Below are 22,733 nucleotides of genomic sequence, written 5' to 3'. Positions count from 1 at the left end.
CAAACACTGGGGCAGCTGCCAGGAGGACAGGATGCTCTCCCTCTCGCCACGACGATCTTCCTTCCTGTCTTGATGCCCTGATAATTTAAAATATTTTTAAAGAGGGCGTAAAAGTTCCTCTAAGCTCCCTAAACACCACTGGAGTTTGTTAAAACACATGCAGGAGGGGAAAGGGTTCCTGTGTTCGAATCCTGCTTGCAGGTTCCCTTTCCTTTTTTAAAAAAACAAATTTTATTGGATTTTTACAATTTAATATTCAACCAAATAACACAATTTGCCATATAAACAAAAAAGAAAAGAAAACCCTCCCCGTGACTTCCCTCAACTTCCCCTTCTGGTTCTTCAAACATTTATTACTTCTGCTTAATTTTTGTCTTGTTTTTATACCAAATTTTCTTTCGTAATTACATCTTGCACTCAATTACATTCCACATTATTATTTCTCTTTCAACTTAGTTTCTTACTTGCAAGTGTTTGATCAAACCCCTGCTTATAGGTTTCCCATGGGGGCATCTGGTCAATATGCCGGAAGAGACTTGGTCTTATCCAGCAGGCTCTTTTCATATTTTTAAAAACACATTAGAGAAAATTGCTTAGGTTAGATAAAATGTTGTTTCCCCTGTTGGCTTCTACAGCCACAGCTGGCGCTGTGACTCTCCAACCGTTTTTGACTCCATCCTCCTCCATCGTCTCCCGAGACAGACAGAAGCCAATGGAGATTACAAAGAGAGCAGGACAGCTTGAAAGCTATCCCTAGCCTCTGGTTCTCAGTGTCTCAGCAGTGAAGGGAAGGTTCTCTGCACACCCTCAGAGGCACCCTTGCCTTTGCTCACCACAGTGAACACACGTTGCAGCAGGGATGAGCCTCAGCATTTGGAAAGGAGCTCAGGGGATGGATTTATACTGAGTCTACTGGTCCATCTAGCTGTCAGTTGTCTGCACTGACAGGCAACAGCCCTGCAGGGTCTCAGAGAGAGGACGTTGCCAGTCAGAGATGGAAGGAGGGACCTTCTGCACGGATACCTACCACTGAGCATTGACGCTAGAAAGTAGGCTCCTAAGCAGGGGTCAGCAAACTTACCGTGCCTCAGGCCGGTGCCTCCAGTGGGCCGGAGGACAGGGGAGCGCGTGCCCATACACATGCGCACACACTATTTCTGGAGCACCGGAAATAGCTTGTGTGCATGTGCCCAGGCCTCCTTCAACCCGGATGTGCACCGGAAATAACACTTGCGCATGCGCACAACACTTGTGCATGCACACAAGCTATTTCCAGTGTGAAATAGAGCCAGTGTGGTGTAGTGGTTAAGAGCGGTAGTCTCGTAATCTGGTGAACCGGGTTCGCTTCCCCGCTCCTCCACATGCGGCTGCTGGGTGACCTTGGGCCAGTCACACTTCTTTGAAGTCTCTCAGCCCCACTCACCTCACAGAGTGTTTGTTGTGGGGGAGGAAGGGAAAGGAGAATGTTAGCCGCTTTGAGACTCCTTCGGGTAGTGATAAAGCGGGATATCAAATCCAAACTCTTCTCTTTCCGGTACTCCTCTGATCCGGAAGTGGACAGCCGTGCCACACAGTGCCGCACAGCACAATGCCGGTAAGAGCAGGCAGCGGGTGGCAGGGGGCGCCGTGGGCCAGATAAATGAGTTCCTCAGGCCTTATCCAGCCCGCGGACCTTAGTTTGGGGACCCCAGCTCCAAAGGTTGCTCTCTTAGTGGTAGTGCAGGCCTGGGACTGAACATGCATCAATTTGTTGCGCCTTCCAGTCTCCTTCTGCGGCACAGCCTTCCTCGTTTTAGCTTCCTCGGTCTTCGGTTTCCCTGACAACTCCTTCCACTGACAGATGCTCAGAGCCTCTCCATGCTGTTGTTTCCCTTCCTTGTGGCATTACCCCCCACCCTGGTTTTCCTAGCTGTTTTTTCTTCCTGCTGGCATTCATTTCATCCCAAAGGCATGAAAATCACACCCCAAATTGGCCTACTGCTTCTTAAAATCTTAAAATCGGCATTCTGCACCATTCTGAGTCACTGCTGCTGCTGCCCTTGCCCCAAATTCTGCCATGCATTCATTATTTTTATTTATTTTCCATTTAATTATATACATTCACATCATCATTATCACCCACTTTACTGCCCTGGCTCTTTAGAGCCAATCGACTTCTTTCCCTCCCGCCTCAGGGCTATCGAAATTCACCTTTATCTCATTACATTTTGTACGTCTTCCAATTCTAATTACACTCATTACAAAACGGCTCAAAATTTAAATAAATATAGAAAGTTAGGAAATTTATCATTACAAGTCTTCAGACAACCCTGCTGGTGATGCAATAATCTTTCAAATATCGTATATATTTACTCCGGTCCTTTTGGAATCCTTGATCATGCTGGTTTCGGATTTTTCCCATCAGCTTTGCCAGTTCTGCAAAGTCCATCATCTTCATCTGCCCCTCATCTTTCGTTGGTACTTCTTCTTGTTTCCATTTTGGGGCTAAAAGAATTCTTGCCGCAGTTGTTGCATACATAAACAGTCTTTTATCTTCCCTTGGTATCTCTTCACCCACTATCCCCAATAAAAAGGCTTTGGTTTTTTAACAAAAGGATTTTTAAACATTTTCTTTAGCTCATTATACACCATTTCCCAGAAAGCCTTTACCTCTTTACCAGTCCACCACATGTGGTAGTAGAAAATACCCTCCCTTTCCTTACATTCCCAACATGCATTGGTTCTTGTCTTGAACATTTTAGCCAGTTTTGCTGGTGTTAAATACCATCTCTACATCATTTTCATAACATTTTCTTTAAGTGCACTGCATGCATTAAAATTAATGCCTTCCTGCCATGCATGCATTCAAATATAGTTTTACAAATAATTTCCAAAAATCATATACCATACTTTCTTATCTTATATACTGTTCTGGACTTCCATCAACCGCATCTGAAGATTTTTCAATCTTTATCACTTAATTTACATTTCTTAATTTCTCTATTACTTTTGTTGTTGTTGTTGTTTAGTCGTTTAGTCGTGTGATCAGCCTTCTTTATGGTCCAGCTCTCACTTCCATACATCACTACTGGGAAAACCATAGCTTTAACTATACAGACCTTTGTTGGCAAGGTGATGTCTCTGCTTTTTAAGATGCTATCTAGGTTTGTCATTGCTTTTCTCCCAAGAAGGGGAGCTTAAATGCGTATAAATAAAAGAACAGTGTTTAGGGGTGTTTTTTTTTAATTAAAAAAAATAACCTCCTGTATGTTTCTGTGGAAACCGTGACATCACTCTGAAGCCCTGGGTGCCCAGGAGACACAGAAAGGATTTCATTTCCCCCACATCACCCAAATGGGGGGTTCTAGTGAGGCGCCCAAGGTTGCTGGGCAACCACAACAGGAGAATAATGCGCTGTTGTCTCAGAGCTATTTGCTGCGCTGTGTGGAGGAGAAATGCTTTGAGGGGAGGCAGCCTGGAGGTCTCTTTTTGAACCGGGAACCTGGATCTGAGGGAGACGTGGGGCGCGGAATGGGATACATAAAGAGGCTTTGAGTTCCATCAGTGTCAATCCGTTTCCCCAAGCCTGGGGAAGCCAGCCCCCGAGTTTATTAATGGATTCCTTGACGCAGACGGGACCCTCAAGGCGGCTTACCGATCAATCGTTTCAAACCCACGCTTAGAAAAAGAAATGCATCGTGGTCTTTGGGGGTGGCGCTTGAAAACCCCATCAGCAAAATTCAACGTGGTTTGGCAGCAAGAGCGAGAAAAGCACACGAGACCGGGGGCAAGAGGGTCAAAACACACACACACACACACACACACACAGCAACTCTCAGTTGTGGAGGTCAAAGGGGCCTGTTTTCGTTCCCTTCATTTCTTTCCATATAAGCAATCTGGTGGAAATGTCTCTACCTGGTAATGAAAGGGGCATAGTGAGAGGCCAGCTGAATGTAGTGAGGCAAAGAATTAGGCAACTCTGGTGCCTCGGAGGGGACAAACCTGTTGCATTTCAGAAGAACATACGGAGAGGGGGATCCTGCCACCTGAATGAATTAAATTGAAATTGAAATACTTTATTGTCACTTGTATAGGGACACAGGTGGCGCTGTGGGTTAAACCACAGAACCTAGGACTTGCTGATCAGAAGGTCAGTGGTTCGAATCCCTGCGACAGGGTGAGCTCCCGTTGCTTGGTCCCTGCTCCTGCCAACCTAGCAGTTTGGAAGCATGTCAAAGTGCAAGTAGATAAATAGGTACCACTCTGGCAGAAAGGTAAACAGCATTTCCATGCGCTGCTCTGGTTCGCCAGAAGCAGCTTAGTCATGCTGGCCACATGACCCGGAAGCTGTACGCCGGCTCCCTCGGCCAATAAAGCGAGATGAGCACCACAACCCCAGAGTCATCTGCGACTGGACCTAATGGTCAGGGGTCCCTTTACCTTTATATGTACAAGGGTACCTTGGTTCTCAAACGCCTTGGTAACCGAACAACCTGGAACCCGAACACTGCAAACCCAGAAGTAAGTGTTCCGGTTTGCAAACTTTTTTCGGAAGCCGAATGTGCTCTGTTTTGAGTGCCGCACTTCCAATTTGAGTGTTACGCTGAGGTCTGTCTGTTTTTGCTGTTTATTTTCCGTTTTTGTTTTTGTTTGATTGCATGACTGCTGTACATTGTTTATTGCTTTCATTTTATGGATCAATGGTCTCATTAGATAGTAAAATCCATGTTAAATTGTTGTTTTAGGGGTTGTTTTTAAAAGTCCAGAATGGATCGGTCCATTTTGCATTACTTTCTATGAGAAAGCGTGCCTTAGTTTTGGAACGGATTTCTGGAATGGATTAAGTTTGAGAACCAAGGTACCACTGTAATTCAAAACGAAATTATTACTATGTATATAATTTGGTTTTGAATTACAAACCGCATCCCTTACCCACATCCCTTATGACTGTACATATGGGTGCCACTAAAATCTTCTCATTGCTTAGGGCCCCTAAGGTATTGATTCAGCCCTGTAGACAGCACACTGGTTTGCCAGCTCTTGTGCTTTCAAGCATTATCTTATTATTATTACAAGAAGAAGAAAAATGAAACCCATTCAGAGTGTGGAGAGAAACAAGGCCCTCTACTAATTGAGCTAATTTCAAAGCTGCACTAGCAGCAAGCAGCTGGACAGTTGGCAACCCTCCCCGACCTCAAAGATTGCGGAGAGATGGGCAAACATCTGAGATTAACATGGGAGGCTTGTTGAGGCGGCTGAAGGCTTCTCACAACCCTGTTCGCCCCCTTCTCTTCTCCTGCTTCCCCGAGAGAGAGGGAGAGAGAGAGAGATTTAAAAAGAATTACCTCAAGTTCCCAGCTTTCTGGGCTCAGAAACAAAGGGCCGCTTGTCCCTCAAAATCAAAGACAAGTCCAACACCAGCCTCCCGCATTCCCTTCCTTTGTGTGTGTGTTTGCTCGCAAGGATTCGGGAGGAAATATCTTGTGCCGAATGCCAGACAGCCAGTGGATGGGGGTATTTCCTCCCCTTTTCTAGCTGTTGCATTCAAGGGGGGATGAATGGTCCCCTGGCAAGACTCCATTGCTTAGGAGCGGGACACCTGCTCTGCATGCAGAAGGCCCAGCTTCCATCCCCAATGCCATCTCCACTTAGAGAAAGGAGCTGTCTCCTGAGACCCCAGAGAGCAGAGATGGGGAACCTCTGGTACCCAAAACTGTTGGACCACATGCTCCCAGCATCCCTGTCCTGCCTGGAGCTGATGGGAGCCGCTTTGCAGGACCACAAACCCTCCATCCCCACCAGTAAATGGCTCTGGGTTCCAGTTGCTGGAAACCACAGCAGCGGAGAGTTGCTCTTGTGTTTGAATCCTGCTTGCACTTTTCCCGCAGGAGTCTAGTTTATGAAGAGAGTTATTAGTAAAGCACAATTAAAAGTGAGAGCTGGACCATCAAGAAGGCTGATCGCCGAAGAATGGATGCTTTTGAATTATGGTGCTGGAGGAGACTCTTGAGAGTCCCATGGACTGCAAGAAGACCAAACCTCTCCATTCTGAAGGAAATCAGCCCTGAGTGCTCACTGGAAGGACAGATCCTGAAGCTGAGGCTCCAAGACTTTGGCCACCTCATGAGAAGAGAAGACTCCCTGGAAAAGACCCTGATTTTGGGAAAGATGGAGGGCGCAAGGAGAAGGGGACGACAGAGGACAAGATGGTGGGACAGTGTTCTGGAAGCTACCAGCATGAGTCTGACCAAACTGCAGGAGGCAGTGGAAGACAGGAGTGCCTGGCGTGCTCTGGTCCAGGGGGTCACGAAGAGTCGGACACGACTAAACGACTCAACAACAACAACTAGCTCCCCTTTTTCCAAGGAGTCCTAGGGTGGGTTAGCACAGCTTATCGAGGCAAGGAATGAAGCTACGGGGGAAGGTCTTGCCCAGGGAAACAGGGGACAGGTCACAGAATTGTAAAGTTGAACGGTACCTCCAGGGGTCATGCAGTCCAACACCTGCAATGCGGGAATCTCAGCTAAAGCATCTGAGACAGATGGCCATCCCACCTCTGCTTAACAACCTCCAAGGAAGGAGAGTCCACAACTTCCCAAGGGAGACGGTTCCATAGTTGAGTGGCTCTTGCTGGCAGAAAGTGCCCCCCCCCGTATGTTTCTTTGGAATCTTCTTTCTCATAACTTGAAGCTATGGGTTCAGGTCCTACCCTCCAGAGCAGGAGAAAACAAGCTGGCTCCATCTTCCATGTAGGAGCCCTTGAGATATTTGAAGATGGCTATCCTGTCTCCTCTCAGTCTCCTCCAGGCTAAACATCCAGGCTACTCCTTCAACTGCTCCTCATCAGGCTTGGTTTCCAGACCCTTGATAATCTTGGTCTCCCTCCTCTGCACACCTTCTAGCTTGTCAACTTAAATTGTGGTGCCCAGCTGTGAAGCTTTGTGTATTCAGCAAATATGATGTCCAACACTGATCAGTGATTCTAGATATTGACTACTGTTTCGTAGAATTCTTCGTCAGCGTGGTAGGAGGATATATAATTGCTTCATAAACCTATCTTATTTCGAATGAATGTATGTAAATGAAAATATCAAATGCTGTGGAACAGTGCTCATGTAATAATGTAGCCACCATGTTGATGAAGAATTCTACAAAACAGTAGTCAATATCTGGAATACACAGCTTGTCTTTCATCGTACTAAGTCTGGTACCTTGCTTCATTTAAAGATTTTCAGAGACTTTGAGACTAAAGATTTCATTTTGTACTTGTTATGGTTTGAAGGAATTCTATAAAGATTGTCTATTCCGTATGTACATGGTCATTGTGTTGCATCATAGCTGTCAACTTACAGATTTGAAAATAAGGGACCAGCAGCCTTGAAAATAAGGGACCAGCAGCTAAAATAAGGGACCTGCAGCCTCACCTGTTCCAGGCACTCCAGTCTTCCTGTCTTCCTGCAGTCTGGTCAAACTCATGCTGGTAGCTTCGAGAACACTGTCCAACCAACTTTGTAACCAGAGGTTCAACTGACTAGAATCTGAATCACATGCACCACAAGGCCTATGCAGCCTCAACTTAAGATGGCTCCCCGGTCTGGCTTTGCACTGCAAAGTTTGCAGCAGCACATGCAACAAAATGGCGTCCAGCATTCAAAAAACCCCTCAGCTTGCATTAACTAGCCACACACAAGACATGCAAGCTCCACCCCCCAGTCGTTCTTAGACTTCTTATTGGGTGAGTAACACAGCCAAGCAACACAGTTGGATCCTCCCTCCTCCCTGGCCAGCAGGGAGGGAGGGAGAGGAGCTGCTTCCTTTGAAATTTAAGGGACATCCTTTAAGGGACATTTAAGGGACATCCATCAATAAGGGACAGCAGCGGGGCATGGCGCTGGAATAAGGGACTGTCCCTTCAAATAAGGGACACTTGGCAGCTATGTGTTGCATAGACATTGCTGACGTACTCTTTGCAACACAGGGGTTTGTTTGTTTATTTAATTTTGCCATTTCGGCATGGTCCATCATCTTGATTTTCCGTTCTTCTCTGGTTGGGACTTTGTCTTCTTTTCATCTCTGTGCAAAAAGCATCCTTGCAGCTGTCATCGCGTACATAAATAGTCTTTTCAAGTCCTTTGGTATTTCATCACCTCTAATTCCTAATAGAAAAGCTTCTGGTTTTTTCACAAAGGTTATCTTGAACATATTTTTCAACTCATTATATATCATTTCCCAGAAAGCTTTCGTTATTTTGCATGTCCACCACATGTGGTAGAAAGTGCCTTCTCTTTCTTTACATTTCCAACATATACTGGTAGCAGTTCTATACATTTTTGGTAACCTCGTAGGTGTCAAATGTCAACGGTACATCGACTCATTGTTAAAACCGTGTTTATGGAAGACAATCTTACTCGGCTACGAGTGATCGCCAAATAATTTTTGTATAGTTTTCTTTCAACGTTTAGCACGCTGTAAACTTTAAGTCTTCCTTCCATAACTTTTGCCAAGATGAAAATTGTCTATTACAGTATACCAAATGTCCTTTGTCCATATTTATTAAATCTACCAGTTGCTCTCTCCTCACCACAGCAATGCAAAGCAACTTACAATATTTTAAGCAAAGAAACCAAACACATACATAAAGAAACATTATAAATTTTTATGTATGTGTTTGGTTTCTTTGCTTAAAATATTGTAAGTTAATTAATGCAAAATGATTACAGACAACTAAAGATATAATATCATATAAACTGTATAGTGGTCAAAGGAAGTCAACAACTTCTATTTTCCTTTTGACTTTAAAAAAAATCTCTTCTTTCTTTTTCTTTTCAATATGTATCATTTTCTTATTTTTTGTATTTTTTTCTTATTAGTAGCTTTTGGTATTCCGTAACCTGTATTATTTGTATAACTACTCTTTTTTGGCATGTATGTAATATTTCTATAGAAAATAAAAAATTAGAGAAGCTTTCAAGAAACAACAACACATACTTAAATTACAACCAGCAAATTTAGCAATAAATAAATATTAATTATAAGAACTAACTTAAATATAATTGGTATTTTATTACTATTAATATTATTAGTGATCATTTCTCATGAGGGTGGGCAAAGAATCCATTCTAGTTGGGGTTTTTTGTAAAAAAAATCATTTATACTTTTCAGATATATTCATTTCACTGACTTTACACTCATTTTGACATTTCAGAACTTGGCTTCCTTTCCCCTCTTTCTGTGGTTCCTTAAATTTATTTTTAATATCTTCTGCATATCCAAATTCAGTTAACTTACTCATTTATTTACCTCCTTTAAATATCTACCCTTATGTAACTGCAAGTTATTACAATAATCCTGCCAGTGTTTTTTATCTGTTTACAATTTGTCTGTACATATTCAATAAACCATTTACACTCTTTTATAAAAAAAAAGTTTGTTATCTTGATTTCTTATTCTTCTTGTTTTGCCATTTCTGCATAGTTTTTGTATCCATCATTCTAGTGAGATTCAGACTGTTACTTGCAGACCAACCTGTTCACTGAACTTCCGCCTCTCTTCTCCATCTCTCCTCCTTCAAGGTTTATGAACCACAGAGTGCCGCCCAACCGGAGATACCAGCCCACAGAATATGAACATGCAGCCAATTGCGCCACACATGCTGTGAGTTGTTTATTATTATTATTATTATTATTATTATTATTATTATTATTATTATTATCACTACTACTATTATTATAAATTTGTTTACTGCTCTTCATCCATAGATCTCAGGGCGGTTCAAAGCATAAAATTACAATATAAGTGTAAAGAAAAAGAAGGCACGGTTTTTCACATGTGGTGGAATTGTAAAATAATCAAAAGGTTTTAGGAAATGATTTACCATGAAATGAAAAAAATATTGCATATAACATTTGTTAAAAGGCCAGAAGCTTTCTTGCTAGGCATTAGAGGCCAAGACTTGCCAAAAGAGCAGAAGTTATTCATGTATGCGACAACAGTGGCTAGAATATTACTAGCCCAAAAATGGAAAGATAACAAAATACCAACAACAAAAATAATGTAATTGAATATTTGGATTGATAAATTGTTATGTTGAAATTGTTTAATAAAAATATTTTTAAAAAAGAGAGAAAGAGAGAGAGAGAAATCTGCTAGTTGTGACCAGATCAAGGGGGACATGAAGACCTTTCCTTTCCTTTCCTTTTCCTCTCAGTTCTGGATCATTCCCAGCATCCTGGGGAGCTCCATCCTCCACGTTCTTTCGGACAACCCCTGGGAGACCATCTCTGCCTGGATCTATGGCTTTGGGCTATCTGGCTTGTTCATCGTCTCCACCATCTTCCACACCATCTCCTGGAAGAAGAGCCACTTGCGGTAACTCTGACGTCTGCTGCGCAAGGGTGGGCGATGGCGGCAATGGAGCTCGCTTGCTCTTTGAGCAAGGCAGGCCTCCTGTCTCTCCAGCTTCCAGCAGCAAGCAGAGAGACCACCTTGGCCTCTTGGTCTCCATCCTAGGATGGCGTAGCAGCCGGCCAGGTTGTGGGAATGTTCAGGGAGGCAGGAGAGGATACGGTGGTACCTCGGGTTACATGTGCTTCAGGTTACATACACTTCAGGTTACAGACTCCGCTAACCCAGAAATAGTGATTCAGGTTAAGAACTTTGCTTCAGGATGAGAACAGAAATTGTGCTCCGGTGGCGCGGCAGCAGCAGGAGGCCCCATTAGCTAAAGTGGTGCTTCAGGTTAAGAACAGTTTCAGGTTAAGTACGGACCTCCGGAACGAATTAAGTACTTAACACGAGGTACCACTGTATATTGTTTATTAACATCCTTCCTAACTTGTGCTAGCAAGTTCCTTTACTTAGCAGAGTTTCACATTCCCCTTTTAAACACACAGCAGATAGCTGGTTGCAGGCTTGTTTAAGCCTCTCAATATTAGGTTCCTGGTAAGTCCCCTTATGGGACGTGGGTGGCGCTGTGGGTTAAACCATAGAACCTAGGACTTGCCGATCAGAAGGTCGGCGGTTTGAATCTCCGCAACGGGGTGAGCTCCCATTGCTCAGTCCCTGCTCCTGCCAACCTAGCAATTCGAAAGCACGTCAAAGTGCAAGTAGATAAATAGGTACCTCTCCGGTGGGAAGGTAAACAGCATTTCCGTGTGCTGCTCTGGTTCGCCAGAAGCGGCTTAGTCCTGCTGGCCACATGACCCGGAAGCTGTACGCCGGCTCCCTCAGCCAATAAAGCGAGAAGAGCGCACAAACCCAGAGTTGGCCACGACTGGACCTAATGGCCAGGGGTCCCTTTACCTTTACCTTTAAGTCCCCTTATATCCCTCTTAAAAGAATGAAAACGCCACAATCTTGTGTAAAGTATATAAAATAAGTTTACTCACATCATCAGTTCACAGTTGGATCCCAGAAGGCAGACTTAGTTACAAAGCATGCACATGTGGATCTATCCTATATGGGGACAATCCCAGTGTCCTCTGGAAGCCAACAGAGCATCTCTAGCTAAAAAGCTGCTCCAACGATGGAGGAAGTCAAAAGAGAGAGAGTGTGCAACGTGCCTTGTGCTTTTGTTACCTGGACAGGTAAGGTCACGCCCACCTCTGGTCACATGCAAGAGGAAGGATGCTCTAGGCTGTTGGAAAATTCCATTCCACCCTTCGTTGCAGACATGGAACTATTGCATGTCACATGTCTGTTTACATACCAGCACAGCTTGCTGGGAACTTCCGTTGTGTGTATAGCTTTTGTTTTTCTCTGTCTCTCTGAGAAGACAAAGAGAGAGACGACATGTTTCTTTGTCTTGATTTATGAATAATAAATCCATAGTTGTAGTATGCTTCCACAAGCCTCACGCCTATTCTGTGTGCGCAGTTTGCTCTGCTGATATAGTGTGCCCTGGCTTTGAAGCCTGGGTTGCTGATTTTTGTCAAAGCAGAGGCCGATGGGTCTTTGCAGTGGGATGGTTGGAAGGAGACGACCCAGCTGGGGCTAGCCAGCTGGCCTTGCAACCCTCTGCATGCCAACACAGGCCAGGAGGAAACAGGAAGTTTTCGACTAGCTGGACCAAACATTCCCCCGCATGTCCACTCTAGGAAAACAAGGAATGTTGTACTTGACTGCTACGTAACACATCCCACACAGGTGAGGTGGGGAAAGGCCAGCCCATTTGTCTCCATGTCAACTCATTTGGACATGGAAATGGTGGCGCTTGTCTGGCTGCTTTTCCTGTTAATGTAGCCTCACCTGCACAGGATTAGAAGTTTGGAAGGGGCCCCTAGGTATCATCCAGACTGACTCCACCCCACCTTTATGAAACAGTGTTCTTTCTCTCTCCCTCCCTTCTGCAGGACTGTGGAGCATTGCTTGCACATGTTTGACAGAATGGTCATCTACTTCTTCATAGCTGCCTCCTACGCCCCTTGGTGAGTTCTCGCAAGCTGTCTACCCAGCCTTTCAGAAACTTGAAGAGGGGCAGTGTAGTGTAGTGGTTAGAGTACTGGACTAGGAGACCAAGGTTCAAGCCTAGGGCAAGTCACTGCCTTCACAGCCTAACCCACAGGATTGTTGTGGGGGTTAAATGGAGAGGGAGGAGAACCATGTAGCACCACCTTGAGCTCCTTGGGGGATAAATGGTCTATACATGTGTAATAATAATAGATATAATATTTGTTATTATTTCATGAAGCCAGCCACATGATCCCCATCTGAAGCCTCTGAAAATTGTTCGGAAACTTCAGCTAGTGCAGAATTCAGAGCCATTTCCTCACCAGAGCAAGACGGTTTGAGCATCTTACACCAATCCTGGTCCAACTGCACTGGCTACCAATCAGTTTTCGGGCTCAATTCAAAGTGCTGGGTTTGACCTATAAAGCCTTAAATGGCTCAGGACCGCAATACCTCAAGGACCGCTGTAGCACCCTGCTTGTGGTTAACGCTTAGCTGGAATGAAATATTCAACGCAGCAATAGAGAAATTAAAATAATAATTTATTTGTCAGACAAATAAATGATAGGCACAGTGGTATATGGTTACCAAAGCTCTGCCTGCCCTCCAGCCCTGATGGCCAACACTTATATTTCCTCAACCCAGCCCCCTTGCTCCTCCTTTGGCTGCCTCTGTCCAATCAGCCTGGTTGAAATTCCTATTGGCTGTTTGCTAGAACCAATCATAAAAGATACACCCATTTCCTATTACCTTTTATGGGAGACAAAGAGCTATATTTCCTTCTATCCATAAATGGCAGACAAGTAGCCATATATCTTACATTTGCCTCGACAAGGCACCTTAATTACCAGATCACCTTTTGCCCCTACATTCCAAAACAAATGGCTAAAACAGATGGCTCGTGGTATTATGTTTTATCTAAACAGAGATCTTGGGTTCACATTCTCACACACCATCAATGAAATAAGAATCTAACATAAGAATCTAACATTTCTTTTTTTTTTTTTAATATTTTTATTAAACAGTTTTTATAATCACACAAACAATACATAATACATAACAACAACAAATACATAAACAAACAATAACAAAAACAAAACAAGAAAAACAAGTACCATTTCATATCCTAATTTCTTAAACCTTTCTTCCTCGACTTCCTCATGCCTCCCTTTTCTGTATTCCAAATTCTAATCAATTACTCAGCAAATCTTCCCTTATTTTACTTTAAATTTAAACTAATCTTCCTTATTCTCCTTGTCTTAACCATTGCTAATAGTAACCATTTACTTTCCAGTCCAACATCATTCTAACTTTCATTAATTTTGTAATATTTCTTTAGATAGTCCTTAAACTTTTTCCATTCTTCTTCCGCTGCTTCTCTTCCCTGGTTTCGGATTCTGCTCGTCATTTCTGCCAAGCCCATGTAGTCCATCACCTTCATCTGCCATTCTTCCAGTGTGGGTAGATCCTGTGTCTTCCAGTACTTTGCAATGAGTATTCTAGCTGCTGTTGTAGCATACATAAAGAAAGTTACATCCGTCTTTAACACCCCTTGGCCGACAATGCCCAAGAGAAAGGCCTCTGGTTTCTTAGTAAAGGTATATTTAAATACCTTTTTAAGTTCATTATAGATCATTTCCCAGAATGCCTTAATCTTCGGGCACGTCAAGAATCTAACATTTCTCACTTTCTAGATCCTTTGCCTACTGCATTCAGACAACAAATATCATACATAACATAAATAGCTTTTTAAAAGGAAAAGGCCTTTGCAAAGTAAAAAAGAACTCAGTAAAAAAACAGCTTAAAAACCTCTTCAAATTACCCCCCTTTGCCAGCCAGCTGCTTTTCCCATTAGCTCTTAAACCTTAGGAAAATATGGCTCTTTGTCTGATGGGAGGCACATGGTATTATTTTCTGTTAAACAATAAATCTTACTATTTACCAACTCTTAATTAGTGTTTTTGCAGCTTGATTGTATTCTGTAATATGTAGGGTCAGTGTAACCTTTGCTCCCAGCCTGTATTTCCCTTTTACAACTTTGAGAAACCTGTCTCCTGTTACTTGCTATAAATCAGAGGGGCCCTTTGTCCAGGAGGATAAACAACTGCCAAAGTCCTTAGCCAGCTGGCATGAAACATTTGCAAATCTTTAAGCTCATTTTAAAATACAGGCCTTGATCAGATGCCTCACCGCCTCTTCCCATATGAACTACCCGGACCCTGAGATCATCTTCTGAGGCCCTTCTTTGTGTGTCGTCTCCTCGAGAGGTCCAGAGGGTGGCAACACGAGAACGGGGCCTTCTCTGCAGTGGCTCCCCGTCTGTGGAATGCTCTCCCCAGGGAAGTTCACCTGGCGCCTTTGTTATACACCTTTAGGTGCCAGGCAAAAATGTCCCTTTTCAACCAGGCCCTTGGCTGACATGAATGACATCCTATGCCATAATAATAATAATAATAATAATAATAATAATAATAATAATATCCATAGGTAAGCATTGCAGTCCCCCCTCCCTCCTCGTTCTGGAATTGTGTGTTTCCTCCTCTGTGTTTGTCTCTTTCTCGTCCCCTTTCCAGGCTCCTGTTTCTCTCAAGCACTCAATGGTCTCTGTTCTTCTCCCAGGCTGAATCTGCGGGAGTTGGGACCCTGGGCTTCCCACATGCGCTGGATCATTTGGATCATGGCCTCTGTCGGGACCATCTACGTTTTCTTTTTCCATGAACGGTGAGTCGAAACCTCGCTATGCCCCCGAGGGCGCTGAGTGCCGACAAGAAGGGTGGAGGCACAGTGACAGGGCAGAAGTCCTTTGCACGCAGAAGGTCCCAGGTTTCTTCGCGTGGCGCAGAGTTAGTCTGCGGAACTCCTTCCCACTTGAGGCAATGATGGCCACCATCTTAAAGGTAAAGGTAAAGGTAAAGGTACCCCTGCCCGTACGGGCCAGTCTTGACAGACCCTGGGGTTGTGCGCTCATCTCACTCTAGAGGCCAGGAGCCAGCGCTGTCTTGAGACACTTCCAGGTCACGTGGCCAGCATGACAAAGCTGCATCTGGCGAGCCAGCGCAGCACACGGAACGCCGTTTACCTTCCTGCCAGTAAGCGGTCCCTATTTATCTACTTGCACCCGGGGGTGCTTTCGAACTGCTAGGTGGGCAGGAGCTGGGACCGAACGACGGGAGCTCACCCCGCCACGGGGATTCGAACCGCCGACCATGAGATCGGCAAGTCCTAGGTGCTGAGGTTTTACCCACAGTGCCACCCGCGGCCACCATCTTAGATGGCTTTAAAAGAAGATTCATGGATTAGTGGATTAGGCTATTAATGGCTACCAACAAGGCAGCAATGCTTCTAGATGATGATGATGATGATGATGATGATGATGATGATGATAATTTATTTCCTAACATCAAAATATATAATATATTAAGACATAAAATTCAACAATCGACTAAAATACAGCTTAAAATTGGGTTGAAAGCAAAATATGATCAGATTGATACTTTTAATATATTCATTTAATATTGTGACAATGGAGATGAATGAAATGCAAATAGGAAAAAAGTATAACTGCTATGACGCAGAATGGAATTATGGTAACCAGGAGGCAGGAGGGAGGGAAGTCGATTAGCTCATAGGAGCAAAGACCCATGAGTTAAAATAAGGTTGTGCTTTAACTATGTAAATTGGAAACCTAATAAAAATATTACAAAAAAAGGAAAAGGAAAACCTCCAGATGTTGTTAGACTACAGTTTTCCATGCTCTAGGCCCCTGGCCCTTGGCTACTTGAAGGAATAGGGCGAGCGGATGGCAATTTGGGCTTGGTGTGCCGGCAACTCGGCTCAGGCGCTCCTACTCGGGAGTAAGCTCCACTGAGTGCAAAAGGACTTCCAGGCGAATCCACCCAGGAAGGAGAGAAAGCTGGAGGACTGACAGCAAGATAATGTCTTCATTGAGAAATGGAGCATTTTTATAATGTAATGGGGTAATAAGGTACAGGGCAATGTAGACCCACTTAAGTTCCTTGAAACCTTGTTTTTTTTAAAAAAAATTAAAAATTAAATATATCTTTATTAATTTAAAATAAATACATTTATGAGAAAACAGTCGTACATACAAGTAAACAAACATACAATCAAACAAACCAATAACAGAAAACTCAGACAAACCACCACACTATAAGATACAAGAAGATTAATATAATTATCATCATATATACTCCTGATACTGAACACAGTTATAAAACTTATAGAGAAGAATTTTAAAACTGACTTCCAATTAATCTCACTGTACTTTATCCATTACTTTATACTGCACAGTTCCATATTTCTTATATAATTTCTTTTTACCTCCCTACGAACTTATATTTATACAATACAGGGATCAGTCTAATTCTGCCAAGATGTTTCCTTTTATTCCATAGTTTTCTAAATATTCTAGTAGCAAGAAATTGGAAAAACACAACAATACCCAACACGGAAGATTGGCAAATCCTAGTGGTAGAATATCTGCAGCTAGCGAAAGCGACAGGAAGAGTAAGAGGCCAGTCAAAACAAAAAGTCTATAAGGATTGGGGAATATTTAAAGAATATTTTTTTTTTAAAAAAAGCTCCTGGAAACCTTGTGATAGTCATGGATTGTGTTCATGTTGGTGCTCCTTTATGTTCTATTTTATCTGGCCTCTGTTGTTATATTTTGTTTTGTTTTATTGCATACCCTCCAACATTTCTCTGGTGAAAATAGGGACGTCCTAAGGAAAAGTGGGACATTCCAGAATCAAATCAGAAACCAGGACGGCTTCTGTAAATCTAGGACCGTCCCTGGAAAATAGGGACACTTGGTGGGCCTGTTATTATATAAGTAAATAATAATAATAAATTGTGAAACAGCAAACATGTAAGTGTTTCGGAATACCTTTTCACATTACTAGCTGAAAAGCAGAGTTTAGCTCTGGGTAAATCGACATGTCACCGGTCAGTAGGACTGTACTGTGGTCCCTACCCCTCAAATGAAGGAACTAGCAATCTAACAAGGCAAACCATGTGCGGCTAAACCCTTACGATGATCTACGGCTGGCGCAAAGTTGGCTTACAGCACCCCCTCGTGGAACGAAATACTTTTCACAAGCCCAGATTTTTGTCCCTTATGTACACCTCCTGTTTTTAATTGCGGGGGAAATGATGGAAAATTGAACCCGGATTTCTCGTAAACGAATCCAGCCTGCCCGGTACTTCATTTGCATCTCAAAAGAAGTTGCTTTCCTTTCTTCCAGATACAAGTTGGTGGAGCTGGTGTGCTACGTCATCATGGGGTTCCTTCCTGCGGTGGTCATTCTCTCCATGGTACGTTACCTGTGTCCCGGGCAGGATGGAGTGCAGTGCACTGATTTTGCACTTACGGTCCTGTCCTTGCATTTCAAGCGGGGGGGGGGGGATGACGACAATATAATAATAATAATAAATTATATTTATACCACGCCCACCTGGCTGGGTTTCCCCAGCCACTCTGGGCGGCTTCTAACAAAAGATTAAAAATACATTAAAACATCAGTCATTAAAAACTTCCCCAAACAGGGCTACCTTCAGGTGTCTTCTAAACATCAGATAGTTGTTTGTTTCTTTCTCCACTACTGTCTCCACTACTGGCCAAAATTCAATTCCGTGCTCTTACATAGACAGGAAATAGATAAAGCAAATGATTCAGCATTGTGCAGAAAAAAATGGACACCTGAGATAGCAATTGCAGTTGAGAATAGATTGAAAAAAACTTCCCTAAGCAGGGCTGCCTTCAGGCAGCGGCGTAGCGTGGGTTGTCAGCACCCGGGGCAAGGCAAGTAATTTGCGCCCCCTAACCCGGGGCAAGGCAAGTAATTTGCGCCCCCTAACCCCTAACCATGGTCATTAATACTGACGGCTCTACTCTGGGGCAAACTTCGTGGTGACTACTGCCCTCCGTGGTGTTGTTTTTGCAATTAAAGGACCCCTGCCTCAAATAAAGCATCTTGGGGATTGGGGACTGGGATTTGCCAAGGGAGCTGGGAATTGCAGTTCAGTGGCGGGTCAGGGGGAGAGGGTCCCTTCCGCGTCTGGGTGCCGCGGGCCCCTTTGCGCCAAGACGCGCGTCTTTGGGCGTCGCGGCGCAGCCTTCTCGGTCTCCCTCCCCGGCCCGGCTAGCCCCGACGTGGCTTCTTTCTGGCGCGGGGAGGGGGCGCCTCTGGGGCCAGTGCGTCGGCCGGCCTCCGGAGCGGGTGGGTGGGCCCCGTCGGGGCGGGTGGGCGGTCTTGGCGCGCAGGCACTAGAGCGCAGGTGGCTCCGGCTGGACGCTTCATTCGCCGCCGGTGGCGCGTTTGGCGGGCTGCGCGCGTCCAGACAGCGACCCGGAGCCTCCGCCCGCAGCGCCCCGTCGGGAGACCCGGCCGGAAGGAGCCTCGAGCCGGCTGTCGGACGCGGCTGAAGCAGCCAGGGCGGCATGGCAGGCGGCGGCTCCTCGGCGACTCCACGCGGCCAGCCCAGCGCGCTGGCCGAGCCCCGCAGGCGAACGCTGCCCGTCGGTGAGGAGGGGCTGCCTGGCGCGCCCTCCGCGGCCCTGATGCGCGGGGACCGCGGCGAGCGTTGAGAGCCGCTGCCAGCTCGTCGGTTCCGCGAGACATGGGGCTCTGCTACAACCTGCGCCCGAGGCTCTTCGGCAACTCCAGAGGCAGCGAGCGCGCCCCCCCAGAAGTTGCGCCCGGTGCGGCCGGCCCCCCCTGCACCCCCCACGCTACGCCACTGCCTTCAGGTGTCTTCTAAACATCAGATAGTTGTTTATCTCCTTGACATCTGACAGAAGGGTGTTCCACAGGGAGGGCGCCACCACCGAGAAGGTCCTCTGCCTAGTTCCCAGTAACCTCGCTTCTTACAGGGAGGGAACTGCCAGAAGGCCCTCGGAGCTGGACCTCCGGGCTGAATGATGGGGGTGGAGACGCTCCTTCAGGTCTTCTAGACCGAAGCTGTTTAGGGCTTTCAAGGTCAGCACCAACACTTTGAATTGTGCTCGGAAATGTAGGGAGAATGGCGGGATATAAACGCATTAAATGAATAAGATTCACATCATGTGAGGCTGAGAGTCCTGCGTTTTTCCTCGTAACGTCTAGCACCCAGCGAAAGTGCTCAGAGGTGCTTGTGCCCAGGGGTGGCCTGTTCTGTTTTGCCACCTGAGGCAAAATGGGAAAGTGCCAGCCCATGACAAGATCTCATAAGAGTTCCCCAAAATTTCATGGAGTTCTCGCGGGATCTTGCCTGAACCCGGAAGCAGCCGCCACTTTTCATTTCTCCATACCCTTCAACATTTATCTGATAAAAATAGGGGCGTCCTATTCAATAATAATAATAATAATAATAATAATACCCCCCCATCTGACTGGGTTGTCCCAGTGAGTCTGGGAGGCTGCCAATATACAGTCGTACCTTGGAAGTCGAACAGAATCCGTTCCAGAACTCCGTTCGACTTCCAAAACATTCAGAAAGCAGAGCGTGGATTCTGATTGGCTGCAGGAAGGTCCTGCAGCCAATCAGAAGCTGTGGAAGCCCCGTCAGATGTTCGGCTTCCGAAAATAGTTCGCGAACTGGAACAGTCACTTCCTGGTTTGCGGCGTCCGGGAGCCAAAACATTTGAGAACTAAGCAGTTCGAAAACCAAGGTACGACTGTATATAAAAACATAATAAAACATGAAGCATTTAAAAAACCTTCCCTATACAGGGCTGCCTTCCCTATACAGGGCTTCCCTATACAGGGCTGCCTTCTAAAGGCCGTGACTTATTTTCTCGGCTTGGCGGGGTCACATAACGCCATACCCTGTGATGAAAATAGGGACATCCTAAGGAAAAGTGGGACATTCTGGGATCAAATCAGAAACCGGGACGGCTTCTGTAAATCTGGGACAGTCCCTGGAAAACAGGGACGCTTAATAATAATAATAATAATAATAGTTTATACCCCACCCATATGGCTGGGTTTCCCCAGCCACTCTGGGCAGCTTTCAACTGAATATTAAAAACAATACAGCATCAGACATTAAAAACTTCCCTAAATAATTATAATTATTTAGTGGGGGCTTGTGGCTGTGCTTCCTGGATTCCGCCACCTGATCACTGACCGCTGGCCTTTCTTTCCGCTTGCCTGCCACAGCCCAACACGGACGGCCTTTCAGAGCTGGTGACTGGTGGCTTTTTCTACTGCTTGGGCACTGTCTTCTTCAAGAGCGACGGGCGCATCCCCTTCGCCCATGCCATCTGGCACCTCTTTGTGGCGCTGGGAGCTGGCACCCACTATTACGCCATCTGGAGGTACCTCTATCAGCCGGGCGATGTCGATGCAGAAACCTCCAGGTAGACAGGTGCCTTAAGAAGGAGGATTTGGAGGCGCCAGGGATTTGGGGGAGCCTTCCAACAGACTCTCGTCCTTCGGTTCGCCCTTGGGAGACGTGGACCCTGTGTTGATTCCTCCTTCTCCTGATGGGACATGGTGGTCTTTAGTATTATTTCCTTGGCCAAACTTGCCCAAGCCCCAAGGGTTGTTTTTTTCTATTCTTATTTTTATAAATCAGTGTTTTTAGGCAAGGGTTTTGTAATGAAGCGAACAATTAATGGATATTCTTGAAAAGGCAAGGGGAGTGGGGAGATAAACAGGTCTCTGTCTGGAGGAACTTGGAAGTGTCTGCCCTTGTGATCCTAAGTGTTCGTTGACACAAACTGGTATCAAGGAAACTGAATCGGAAGCTGACGGGAGATTTACATGAATACCAGTCTGCAGAGGGCCTATCATAATTGACTAGTTGCATTCTCATTTCCTACAAACACACAAAAATCTGCCCCTCCCTTTCTGGCTGCAATTGGCTTAGCTGCTGTGATGTCACAGCAGGGACAATCAAGGGCCAGACAGTCAAATGCTTAGGCTAGCTTTTTGGAGGCCACAGAATCTGAATCTCCAACTTTTGTCTGGACATTTCAGACATTGAAATGACATCTTCAGCTGAGCCGTTTCCACATCTTTTGATGGAAACAGGAATGTTTGCCTTGGCGAGTCCTGAATGTGACGTATGACCACAGGAAAAGGTGCGAAAGGGCCAAGAATCTGTTGCCCATCAGTTGCAGTCATAAATACCGTATTTTTTGCTCTATAAGACTCACTTTTTCCCTCCTAAAAAGTAAGGGGAAATGTGTGTGCATCTTATGGAGCGAATGCAGGCTGCGCAGCTATCCCAGAAGCCAGAACAGCAAGAGGGATCGCTGCTTTCACTGCGCAGCGATCCCTCTTGCTGTTCTGGCTTCTGAGATTCAGAATATTTTTTTTCTTGTTTTCCTCCTCCAAAAACTAGGTGCGTCTTGTGGTCTGGTGCGTCTTATAGAGCGAAATATACGGTACATTGCCTATTGGTTCCCGCAGTGTCCTAAAATGCTAAACTTGCTTCTAATAGGCAGGAGATTAAATGATATGTCCTTTTGGATTGCATGAACGCAGGCGACAGGACCATTTGAAAAAGCCGTCTGTACATAGAAAACGAGTTTGTCAGGAGAAAAAGTGCTGTGCCTGGCTTTTTCCTTGACGGACTTTGTTTCTATGTGCAGGGATATGGAAGAACATTCCATCACTGGAAGTAGCACAGCCCTGACCCGCTTCCCACCACTATGAAAATTAAGTCTTAGAGTTAACATTTTACAAAAATGAAGAAGTCATCATTCTATATAGCCTTCATGGTCGAAGAGGTCAGGGTCTTTAGCCTAGTGGCAAGAGCACCTGAATTCAGGTGCAGAGGGTCCATGGCTCAGTTCTTTGGTTCAATCTCCAGTTAGAAAAAGGATACCAGCTGATGGGAAGGGCAGCCAGACTGGACAATACTGGGGCAGAAGAACTGAGCGTCCGATGAGATAGAAAGAAGCTTCCTTTGGTGTAGCAGGAGCGATTTCTACAAAAGGCTGTCTGGGATAAAAGCAGAGCTTCCCGGGACTTTAATCCTGCAAAAATTGAAACTGAGAAATTGAGGTTCAGGTAGGTAGCTGTGTTGGTCTGACGTAGTCAAAATAAAAATAAATAAAATAAAAACATTGTCCAGTAGCACCTTAGAGACCAGCTAAGTTTGTTGTGGGTATAAGCTTTCGTGGGCATGCACACTTCTTCAGAAATTGAGGGTTTGGGCTTGGCAGCTGTTAAAAGCACCAGCACTGTGCCGTTAGTTCCCACCAGCCAAAGTTATACTGGGATCTTGAAGCCATCAAATCTTAGACGCTCTTGCCATTCCTTTCGTTCCACAATTCCTTGTGGAAGAGCTAACAGAAT

At 45.1% G+C, this 22,733-nt stretch overlaps 1 protein-coding gene across 1 annotated transcript in view; it reads left to right on the top strand.

The window, feature by feature from the left end:
* Positions 1-22,484, top strand: part of MMD2 (monocyte to macrophage differentiation associated 2) — a 36,735-nt gene extending 14,251 nt beyond the window's left edge. The window contains exons 2-7 of the mRNA XM_053365489.1: positions 9,552-9,633; positions 10,187-10,347; positions 12,330-12,404; positions 15,046-15,147; positions 17,691-17,760; positions 20,586-22,484. Coding sequence (XP_053221464.1) covers positions 9,552-9,633; positions 10,187-10,347; positions 12,330-12,404; positions 15,046-15,147; positions 17,691-17,760; positions 20,586-20,789 — 694 coding nt within the window. The 3' untranslated portion in view covers positions 20,790-22,484. The remainder of the gene's footprint in view (positions 1-9,551; positions 9,634-10,186; positions 10,348-12,329; positions 12,405-15,045; positions 15,148-17,690; positions 17,761-20,585) is intronic.
* The last annotated feature ends 249 nt before the right edge of the window (positions 22,485-22,733 follow it).

Source organism: Podarcis raffonei, chromosome 14 (genome assembly GCF_027172205.1).
Source record: "Podarcis raffonei isolate rPodRaf1 chromosome 14, rPodRaf1.pri, whole genome shotgun sequence".
Lineage (NCBI taxonomy): Eukaryota > Metazoa > Chordata > Lepidosauria > Squamata > Lacertidae > Podarcis > Podarcis raffonei.
Note: the sequence above shows the minus strand (reverse complement) of the source record. Positions and strands in the feature narration are given on the sequence as shown.